The following is a 12,389-nucleotide window of genomic DNA, read 5'->3' on the forward strand; positions in this document are numbered from 1 at the left end:
TCCTAAAAGTCTCTGTTATTTTTCGTTATGTATTTTTTAATTACTATTAATTTATATAAATTCCGTTCTTGTTTATATAAACAAGAACGTAGTCCTGGTTCCAACCTTAAGAATGGAAGTGAAACATGGTGTTAGCAAAAGAAGGATTAGAGTAGACTGAATGCAGTCAGAATGCGATTTCTCAGAAGAATGTGCGACAGAACGATGTATGATGGATGTTCGGATAGTGAACCAAGGAAGGAATGCAAAGCTGAGGATAAGCATTATCGACAAGTTGAGAAAGGTGTGTTGAGATGGTTTGGACATGTGGAACGAATAAATGAGATTAGAACGGTAAAACAAAATAATGAGGCAAATGTAGTTAGAAAGAGGTGAAGAGGAAGACTAAAAAAACGTGGTACAATCTGATATGCCAAATACTTGAAAGCGGTCAGGTTAGGAGTCAAAATAATCGGCAAGTACGTATGAGGAGATGCATGAACGAGGAAGAGGAACGAAGAATGTTTTCAAAGACAGAGTGGTGTGGCGTTCTAATCGTTAGTTATGTAAACTAGAATGTTTCGTTCGCACATTTTCCATTTAAACAGAAAATTATACATATTCTGAAATAAATCAAAGAGCTGAATCCGCCGTGTCAAGTTACCTGTTTCAGCATCTAATTCAACACGTTGCTGTGGGTGTTTTTGAATTATAAATATATACAGTGAAGGTGTATTAAAATTTAAAGTCCCAAAATAATACAAAATTGTATTAATGCAATATACTTGTTGTTAAATTCAGTACTCCGGACAAAACATCAGCCCTTCCAAAAGATAACATTTAGAATAAAGATACATTCAGCACAATAAAAGGTCAAAACGACATGTGTGTAATTTATTTACCTTTATTTGCGACAAAATGTTTCCAAAAAACCCGCCCCGAAATTGCTTGAATGGGCAATCTCTCTTTCATGTAGATTTACAGGAATTTCTACAAAATCAAACTCTCGAAACAAAACCAGCGCGTCCCAATTTCAATTTCAATTATCAAAAACTCTTCTGTAAAATTTAATATTACGTTGAGGTAATACTGAATTTCACATATTTCGAACCAATAAGACTTAAAACAAATAATTTTAGCATATCTAACAAATTTCAGTTAACGAAGCATATTTTTCGTCGGTATATTATGTCCGTATATTTAGTTCAAATATCGCTTACACCTTTCAACAACGTCATTAATAAAAAAAAACTTGATTTTTCAGGAGATCGTTTTTTTAAGATTAAAATTATAGTAAAATTAATTAAAAATAAATATCAAGTCACTTTTTGAACTTTTTACTGTGCAACAGATATTTTTAGGTGAAACCTGAATGTTTTTTCTCCATTTGAAAAATATTCATTGTGTTAAAAAAAAAATTGTGAAACAATACCTTTTCTTCCAAATGCAAAAACATCCCTTTGTGCCCTGTAGCGGGTAAATATTAAGTTGAAAATATGCCGTTTTTGCTGGGATATAGTACATTTTCTGGGCATTCTAAAAACACGCACAACTTGAAATTGACGGTTTTTGATATATGACGTTGTTGAAAGGAGTGAGAGATATGTTCTTTACTTCATATATTGAAATAAACAGTTTTTAAACCTATCAAAGGTATAGGTAACAACATTGACTGTTTCGAGATTTTGTAAAACTAATAAGCTTATAAGCCACGTTTAAAAAAAATATTGTTAAGAATTTCTTCAGATTATTATTAAATAAAGTTTCGTAAAAAAATAAAAACCAAACAAGAAAAAGTAGAATTTACCGATATGCGGAAAAAGTTAGAAATGTTCAATTTCAAATAACTACAGTGTCATACTCATTTTACAAAATGTTTTTCATATGTTTTTTTAAATTACATACTAATTTGATTTGTGTATAGGTACTTATTTTTCTCTTACCTTTCTTTAAAGTAAAGTATTAAAATCGGCAAAATAACTCATTAAAAATCATAAATATTAAATTATTAATAAATAATGTATTAATAATGGAATATCGAAAAAAATATCTGACGTGTGTAGAGTTTTAATTTTATTTTGAAAAGTTGAAAATTTTTTCAGCATTATTTTTGAGATACATTGGTTCATACAAGGGTACGTATTTTCCAATGAATTTTGTCCCGGATTTACCTTTGAATTTATCATATCGAATCTGAACCACCGGTACTGAGGAGCGATTGCATAATTCATGTATTTTGTTGGCTTTGCTCGCGGTACTTCGTTTCCCTTTCAGCGACCTCCGCTCCTGGAGCTCGGAGTAGGTATGCATGGAATTTTGAAACATACATATGTAACCACGTTTCTTTTACTGAATATTGGAAACTATAATTTGAGCCTAGCATGTACACAGAATTGCGCAGTTAACCTTTTGCGTCAATTCTTCTTCTTCTTCTTCTTTTTGTAAATCCTAGGGATCTGTTTTTACCTCCGCATGTCGCTCTTAGGATGTTGACTCTCAGCTGTCTTTCCATCTTTTCGGAGGTCTGCCTGGGGGTCTGCTTCCTTCAGGGTTACCTTGAAGGGCGATACGTGGAAGTCTGTCTTCTAACATTCTGTTTATATGTTCATTCTAGTATCGCCTTCGTTGTCGTCCCCACCTCACGATATCATCCGTCTTACACATGCTTCGGATATCGGTATTTCTTACTCGGTCTCGCAATGTGTTTCCGGTTATGGATCGGAGAGTCTTCATCTCGGAGGTTCGAAGTCGAGATTCTGTTCTGGAAGTATCTGCTCTTGCATCAATTGAATGTTATAAATAAATGATTTAAAAAATATTTTTCATCGACAGTAACAATGCAGTAAGAATAAAACAAAAAGTTTTTATTATTTAAATTCGATTACAAATTTAAGTTTTATGTTTTCTTAAAAAAATGTTTTGTAAATGCGTTTTTTTTTAATTATCATACTTATTTTACGATTATAACTAAATCTTTCAAAGTTTCATCTCACTAAAAGATTTTTTTCAAAATAAAGATTTATAGCACTTTAGTGTGCTAATTATATATAAATGCTTAAAAAATATTAAATAAGTTACGCTTAAAAATACCCGAAAGTTACTAGTTTATAATAAATTGATTGTTTTACCTTTGTTGAATTTTATTTTGCAGAACTTTTTAGTCTCCAAATATTTTTTAAATAATAAATATAGATTAAAAAATATGTTAAAAATGAATTCAAACTCGACAGAGCAATTTTTATTCTGGGTTCTGAGTTCTGGGAAGTGCAAAGGAACACAGCACACATTTTTGCTTCATTTCACATTTATGATGAACTTGTCTTTACATATTCTAGTCGAAAATATAAATCAATCCAACCATAGTCATTAAAATATGTTTGAAGATTAAAATACTGGAGTTATGGCCCCGAGAGATCGCTGTCAAGTTTTTAAAATGAATACCTCGCCAGAGATACTCAAAATGCTGCTAGTAGTAAACTTTTCCAAAAAAATTAGTGTTTTCTACCACTACCCAGAAAGGTGATATAATCTCGTTGAAAATTTCAGTTATTGTTAATTGAAAGGATTCCTGATTTTACTAATTACTTTCCAGAAAAAAATCACGCAGGTGGCAGTAAAAAAGTGAAATCACATGCAAATTACTCTCTCGTACTTTTTTTTAGATTTAATTTCTTGGTGAAAGGACATTTTATTATGAGCACATCTATCCCCAGATATTAATGATAGATGACTCCATATTAATTACCTAGCTAAGTTATGGCATAAGTTTCTTTTTAACTTGATTATCATTTATATACACAGAAGTATGACAAATAAACCTCTTTAAGATATCACTTTTATTATTTTTTTTAATGCTATAACCAGAAAATTAACATTTTATTGAATGTATTTGTAGAAAATACATGATTTTTAAATGAAACGAAAATTAATTAGAAGCTCGAAGAGCCGCTTATTATTAGCTTAAAAGTCTAATAACTGCCGTTGAAGGCCCGAAAGTCCTGCTACCGTTGACCCCAAAGGACATATCATGTTGGTCTGTTTATATTTATTGACCCGGAAGACTTTTTCTTCTTTCAGCTAAAACCCCAACAGAATAATAAAAGCAGCTCAAATTGCCTGGAATTCGAAATTAACTTTCGGTTAGACTGTTTTAACGGAAAGATTGGAAAATAAATCACTAAAAATACCAGCAAATAATTATAAATCAAATGAAAGTTTCACTAACTAATTTTACGATCTCAAATACAATTTGTAATCATTATTCATATAAACGCAGCACTGAGCGCTGAACGCAATAAAGCTGCTCTTCAAAGGACCGTATAATGAATTTGTCTTTGTAATTATTTTCTTAAGGACGAATGATGAGCAATTTGAGAAATTCCCATTCTGAGTGGGAAATGGTAAATGAAATCAGACCACGTCTTTGTTCCGGAGATTCCGATATTATTACAACACTCCTATAAGTGTAAGGTTTCTCCAACTGTAAGAAAAAACATATTTTAAATTAGACCAACAAAAACAAATCAATGGTAGAAAGAGCAAGTATTTTTAAATTTGTCATAATCGTTTTTTTATTATTTGTATTTAAACATTCAATCATAAAAAAAAACTAAAAAATAATCATCTTACCGTCACGCTTTTAGATATCAAGTGAACACAGCGTCAATTCGATGCAATATTCTATGAACCAACAAGTGCTAAGGCATTAATTTAATTCATAAATACATTTTGTCTTTGCCTCAAAAGAGACGAATGAATGTGTTTATTAAAAAGAAAATTGACGTCTGAAAAAGCTTCTTTTCATCTCAACAACAGATGTCTCTAGTGAAGTTCTAATGATTCAAGAACAACGTTTCAAAATTGGTTCATAAATATAGAACTTCCAAGAATTTGAATAGTGTGGTTGTCAATAATGGGTAGAATTGGTGAACGTTACACGTGTGTAAAATGATCACTGAAACCAGCCTATAACGGTCGTCAGCCCAGTTAATGCCCAGACTTCCTTATTCTTCTTCATCTTTGATGAGATGTCAAAAATAATATCCATATTCTTTTTCATCTATGTCGAGATGTCGAAATTTAAAAATTACTCCTAATTAAAAATTAAAGTGGAGAAACTAAACATTTGTGAACAACGATTTGGATACACTCAAAATGTTGTGAAATCGCAAAGATTTTATTTGACCAGACTTTCGTATATCTTAAATCTTCGTAATAGTAATCGATTCAGGTATTTGAGCTTACATATTTAAACGTGCTAAAAATAAAGTTGATTCATTTTGTTGAGAAACGTTGAATGGGGATATTGGAAGGCGGTTAGCGAGCAAATAAGGCTGAAGAATATTGAATCGTGGGTGACTAGAACAGGAGAGCAAGAAAACGGAAGAGTTGGCACTTTATATATTGAAGGTGCTGCATCCTTTTTACCGACTGCAATCATATTCCGCTAGCGCTGGTGCTAACAATATTCACCGACCTAGACTCTACGCTATGCTTAAATAAAGTGAAAACTTTTCATACTATTGGATTTAAAAACGTCTACTTATGTTACTTTATATATATATATATATATATATATATATATATATATATATATATATATATATATATATATATGTATATATATATATATATATATATATATATATATATATTTATATATATATATATATATATATATATATATATATATATAAATATATATATATAAATATATATATATATATATATATATATATATATATATATATATATATATATATATATATATATATATATATATATATATATATATATATATATATATATATATATATATATATATATATATATATATATATATATATATATATATATATATATATATATATATATATATAATAATAAAACCATTATCTGCACCCTAATGGCACTTTGTCATATTAACGCAGTGTTATCTTGATCGTTTGCACATGAAGGAAAGGTGATCAGCCCTCCGCTTCAGGTACCAGTCCATGGTAATATTGAATAAATATTACAGTGAAAAAATCACTTATATTTATTTTACCCCCCTTGGGAATCGAACCCGGGACCTCCAGAACGGTAGCCGAGCGTGCTGATCATTACACTACGGAGGCGGACAATATATATACATATATATATATATATATATATATATATATATATATATATATATATATATATATATATATATATATATGTTAATTGTATATATATATATATATATATATATATATATATGTTAATTGTTTATATATATATATATATATATATATATATATATATATATATATATATATATATATATATATATATACATATATATATATATATATATATATATATATATATATATATATATATATATATATATATATATATATATATATATATATATGTATATATATATATATATATATATATATATATATATATATATATATATATATATATATATATATATATATATATATATATATATATATATATATATATATATATATATATATATTATATATACAATTAACACAAAGCCAATTACAGGTCTTCACAAATACATACCATAAATGGTATATAACAAACATATTCACACACACATACGCTCACATGGACACACTACACATATATACACACAAGCACCCACACACACATACACATACAAATGCGCAATTACCCATTATTCGGGATTAAAATGCGATATGTTCTAATCACATTTTGAATAGAAATGAAACGTGATTAACAAAGAAAAAAGTTATATCAAATTTATGTTGAGAAACACACCATTTTTTTGTTTCGGTAATTGGGTTGGAAAAATATATTTTATTGTACTGGGTGGATAAATAGAACAGAATCTTGATGAGATCGTGCTAGGCTACGCGTAATTTTATTTTATCTTCAACTGCATAGATAACTCAATTTCGCTGAAAATATCAGATAGAAAGTATTCGCAAATCGCCGTCGTTATACTAGTATAAGTATGTATATGTAGAATGTATAAAAAGAAGACGTTAGAATATCTGAACAAAATTAACAATCAAATATTTTTATTTTTTATTTTCCGTCAATTTTTTAGATCACTAACCTACAAATTACATACATCCTCAACATTTTTAAATACATACTACATTTTTGTTGGTTTAGAGTGGGTAATTTTTTTTACATTTTTGTTTTATTACTTTTGTTAGTTTTGTACTTACATTTTTGGTAGAACTGCGTTTTGTTTAATAAAGTAACAACTACATAAAGTAGTTTTATTTTTTAATATTTTGTTTGACCGGATTTCGCTGTAACCATCAGATTTGTGATATATTTATTTTTAAAATATTTATTTTGGTTTTCATTTTTTATTTTCTTTTTTATTTCACGTACATGTGTTTTGCCGCATTGTCTTTGAACATAGGTAGTACAAAGTTATTGAGTAACCACAATTAAAATTTTATAGTTCGTATTATCACCACACATAAAATGATTTTCAGAATCATTGCAAAGAGAAAGACTCTCGTATGACAAACTACTATTTTAATATAATTTCGAAAAAAAACTTTTAGTAAAGTATAATATCACTGTTTGGCTGACTTTCATACAAGTATTTTGATGTTCAAAATGTTGAAATATTTGTATTTTTTTTAAATATAACCATCATGGAGTCATAGGTTTTTGTTAGAACATTTGTTTACAAAAAAATAAAAGTGCATTTATCTAAAATGACAAACAGCGTAAAAAGCACATGAAATTATTTTATACCTTAACAATTTATGATAAATTTCCATACCTTTCTTATCTTTTCATGTTTGCATGATATAATCATTTGGAATATTAAAATTGGATGGAGAAATATTTTGGTATTTCACACCCCTTATGCACCCACGCGGTAAACGTGAACATTATGAAATTTCTTAGAAGATGAGCAAAGTCATTATCATTAGCTTCTATAATATACGTATATAGATTTATTCTTCAGACACATATTAAGTTAAGATCTACCTAGTATATTACCAATATACACAAATATCTCGGAGAACCTTCAAAGCCATGAACTTTTCCTTACTATTTTAGGTTAAGAAGCGATTTTATGATACATCAAATATCCCGTTACTATCGGAATTCTTGTCATTTACAAACTCCTCATCAAAAAACAATTGTCCTACGTCTAACTGAACAGTTTTCTACGTGAACTGAATAAATATTTATCGTTTAATCGTTAGAGCCTGAAAGGATTTCGAAAACACAGTCGAATAAATGAAATATGAAATGATTATCGGGCCAGTCCTTGGGTACTACGATAAAATCAAGTCATTGATCGGAATAAGTGTTTATAAAGATAAAAGCTCATAAATATTTACTGAACGATGTTCTTAAAAATATTGTTTTCTTAATAATACAGGTAGGTTTATATTTCTTTGTTTTTATATCTTTTTTCGGGAGTTAAGTGTTTATATGGTTAAATATGGACTACGTTAAAGAAATTATGGGACAATAAATAACTTTAACCGCTAAAAGGCGGTATATTTTATATAAAATATGCTATTTTGATGATAAAAGTCGTGAATTTTTCGAAATTAATACCATAGCTAAAGAAAATACATTAATAAACATCTTCTTTTAAGCGATCATTATAGTATCTACTCTTGGAATAAACAAGTAAATAAGAAATTGATATCTTATTTTGTTTTTGTTTTCTCTAAAGTAATTCACTAATTGCTTTGAAATTTTGATTTTATATACCTGTGGCAGATTTTTAATCTGAGGTGGCCTTACGTTTTTTGGTTGCTATAGTAGTCCTATCTGTTTAATGTTACAGCAACACACTCTAAATTAAATATTGCTTATGGCAAACAGCACGCTTTGCGAAAGTTTCTGTCATTTATTAGTTCAAATGTTAAACATTGCATTGTTGTTTTAAAGATTTTTAATAATTTCATAGGTTCACAAGAATTATGAATTTAAACGTATTATAAATGAATGTTATTATTTTTCTATTTTTTTCGCTCGACTAGACCACAACAACGCATCGAATGGCTGATTCATTAAAAAAAAAATAGAGAAAACCTTGTACTAGATTGCCAAATTATATTGAATTTATGAAATTATGTCATTATGAAATTAACGAATTATAAATGACAGTTTTCTATTTTTTTATGTTATATTTCACCCGACGCAGCCACAGCAACGCGTCTAATGGATAATTAAATAAAAAAGGGAAAACCTTATGCCTTATTACCAAATAAATAAAATTTTATAAAATAAATACATATCTACAAAATATCTTAATTTTTCAGTAAAAAGTTAAAGTGTTATTTTATTAAACGTCTTTAAAATTGTGTGGTTTATTGACTGACAAAAAACAGTGCCAAAAAAGTAAAATAATGTTAACTAAAAACGAAGTACAGTGACAATGTGATCAGAGTGTTTTCATAGTCGTCAAATGCCTGGAAGAGTAAGACTGCTTTCTGGTCACCATGTTCGACGCCAAGACCACGTGGCTGACCGCGCCGCCCCTGTGGAACAGCTCCTGCTCGCACCCTCGCTTCTCCCAAGCTGACTTCCTCAGCTACCTGACCTTCGGGGACGTGGTGCGCGCGCTGGTCATCATTCTGATGTCCGTCGGGATCGTTGGAGCCAATCTCCTGGTCATTTGTGTGCTCAATAACAGGCGGTACGCGAAGTACATCGGTAGTCAAGTAAGTGTGCTTATATCTTGAATGTTTTTCGCAGATACTTTGTGGCACACTTGGTTTACAACATTTTGAGTGTGTCCAAATACTTGTTCACAAAATCTGGATTATCTCCAATCACAGGAGTTATTTTCAAATTATTTTTTGACATCTCATCAAAGATGAAGAAGAATATGGAAGTCTGGGGATTTACGGGGCTGACGACCGCCATAGGCTGGTTTAAGTAATCACTTTACACAGGTGTAACATTCACCAATTCAACCCATTATTGACAACCACACTACTCAAATTCTTGGAAGCTCTATATATATGAACCAACTTTGAAACATTATTCTTGAATCACTGGAACTTCACTGGAGACTATTGGTGAGATGAAAAGAAGCTTTTTATTGAGCAGAAACTCTTTTATTAGTATGTGAAGTCCGAATCCTGGATTATAATCACACACGTGAGAATCGCCAGAAAAAACTTTGTTCTAACCACTTTTTTTATTATTAGTACACTTTAACCAACCGATTTCGACAAGAACCTTGTCATCATCAGGGTTTATTAAATTCTAGAACATTAAAAAGTTTGGAGTGTGTGGACGTTTTTGGTAAGGGAATGTAATTAACTATGAGTATTTCAATGTTTTATTTTATAATAAATATTAGTGAAATCAAAGATGTTTTATTTTATAAAGAGTGTTTATATTTGAAAAAAAAACATATAGACTAATTGAGTGAGACTAACTTCTAATGAGAGCTTTATTCATCAAACACAGATTATAGTGGCCCGGAAGATGTTTTCGTATGAATGTTTTGTTCAAACATTATATTCTTAAAAATAATTTTAGTCATGATACTAAAATCTCAATATCGTGAATGTGCCCAAATATTCTTTAGCAAATTCTGGATTAAGCTTTTAGGAGTAATTTAGAGTGAGATTTATAACAGGTCATTTGTGTCCCAAAAAATGGGCGGTACGTGAAATACATCAGAAGTCAAGTGTATTTATATATACTTTATAAAACAAAAGAACTTTGTTTTAACTACTTTTTATTAGTGCACTTTATCCAACCGTTTTCGACAAGAACCTTGTCATCATAAGGGTCATAAGGGTCTATGTACTAAATTCTAAAACATTGAAATACTCAAAGTTAGATTATAGTTAATTACCCTTCCTTACGATACCAAAAACCTCCACACACTCCGTACATCATATGAAAATATGATTTAAATGTGTTTATGTTTTATCTTAACAATATATTTGGACTTATTCGAGTGAAAACATCACATCTGATAAAGATTTTTATTTAAGAAAATGTTTTCATACATATATTAAGATTTTTAATTGATATCTCAACACAAATGAAGTAAACTATGGAAGTCTGGGCATTTACAGGGCTTTCAACCTGTTATAGGCTGGTTTAAGTGACTATTTTAACCATGATTGACAATTACACCATACAAATTGAAATCTCAAATAAAATTTATACTTCAAATGACACGTTCTTGTTTATGATATTTCTTCAACCGTGATAGCTAAAATATTTAAAATTTTCAAATGATGGCAGCATCGTCAGTTAAAACTTCACATCTATGTATCAAAATGAGCAATGTCTTAAATAAAAAAATGCAAACTGCATGATCTATAATAGACAAAATAATATACGCAGCCAGCCAAATACCAGGTCGTAAGTTCTGAAATGCTTAGACTTCCATTTCCAAAAATGAGTGATGCTTCTTCAGTCAGACTCCTATAATATAATATATGCTTTATATACGAAAGTATAAGGAGTATTTCAAAAAATTCAAGAGCATTTGGTTAAAATTAAAATGATTTTTAAAAATAAAAAGCGTAGTAAATTTCAAATAACTTTAATATAATGGAATATAAATCAGATTCCTCAATACATGGCGAATATTTTCATATGCGGAGTTTCCTCCACTTTGTGCATTCCTGGGGCGCCATTTTGATATGTACCACATTTTCTTACAGCCCCGGTACCTGCTGACGTCACTGGCGCTCAATGATCTGTTCATAGGAGTACTGGTGGCACCTGTCGCCTTATTGCCCTCCCTTTACAAGTGCTGGCCGTATGGGGAGATATTCTGCCAGATACAGGTAAGACTTTATTGAACAATTTTAAAACCAAATCCTTCGACAAATTGAAAGTTTTCCATTTAAATGCATTTAGGTATAAATATGGTAACACCAATATCGTGTGAGATGAAATTTTAACCATTTGAGCACTAAGATTTTTTTGTATGTATGGTACATATATCAACTTGCTGATAATTTTTTATGCAAAAATTGTCTTTTGCATATTAAGTGGACATTGTAAGGGTGAAAATAATTGTTAAAAAAAAAGTTCAATTTGTTAATATTGTTGACGATTTGGAGCATTTTGAACGCAGAATCTCCAACATAACCTCCCAGCTTGACCACCAAAATACAAAATTGATATTTCGACGGCCGCGCTTTTGGCAAAGTACACAAGTCGATATATCGATTCTAAGCACTCTTACAGTAAAAGACTTGAACGTAAAATATTATGCTAAAGTATTCCAACAACGAAGGAATAATCCTCAGAGATAATTGATAATGTCAATAAAACAAAAAAAAAACTGAGAGAATACACAATATTTATAAAATTAATAAAGTTGAAGAAATATTTTAAATTAAGACGTCCTAGTTAGTATTTTATCTCATGAACAATAAAGATCCCCGAATTGCGTAAAAAATCGTCTTGGG

At 29.5% G+C, this 12,389-nt stretch overlaps 1 protein-coding gene across 1 annotated transcript in view; it reads left to right on the plus strand.

The window, feature by feature from the left end:
• The window catches only part of LOC148312834 (trace amine-associated receptor 1), a 144,394-nt gene that overhangs the window by 20,869 nt on the left and 111,136 nt on the right, over positions 1 to 12,389 (plus strand). Inside the window, exons 2-3 of the mRNA XM_088272406.1 lie at positions 9,258 to 9,659; positions 11,634 to 11,759. Coding sequence (XP_088128532.1) covers positions 9,438 to 9,659; positions 11,634 to 11,759 — 348 coding nt within the window. The 5' untranslated portion in view covers positions 9,258 to 9,437. The remainder of the gene's footprint in view (positions 1 to 9,257; positions 9,660 to 11,633; positions 11,760 to 12,389) is intronic.

This window comes from Brachycentrus maculatus, unplaced genomic scaffold (assembly GCF_059751285.1).
Source record: "Brachycentrus maculatus isolate JH-2025_06_01 unplaced genomic scaffold, ASM5975128v1 h1tg000031l, whole genome shotgun sequence".
Lineage (NCBI taxonomy): Eukaryota > Metazoa > Arthropoda > Insecta > Trichoptera > Brachycentridae > Brachycentrus > Brachycentrus maculatus.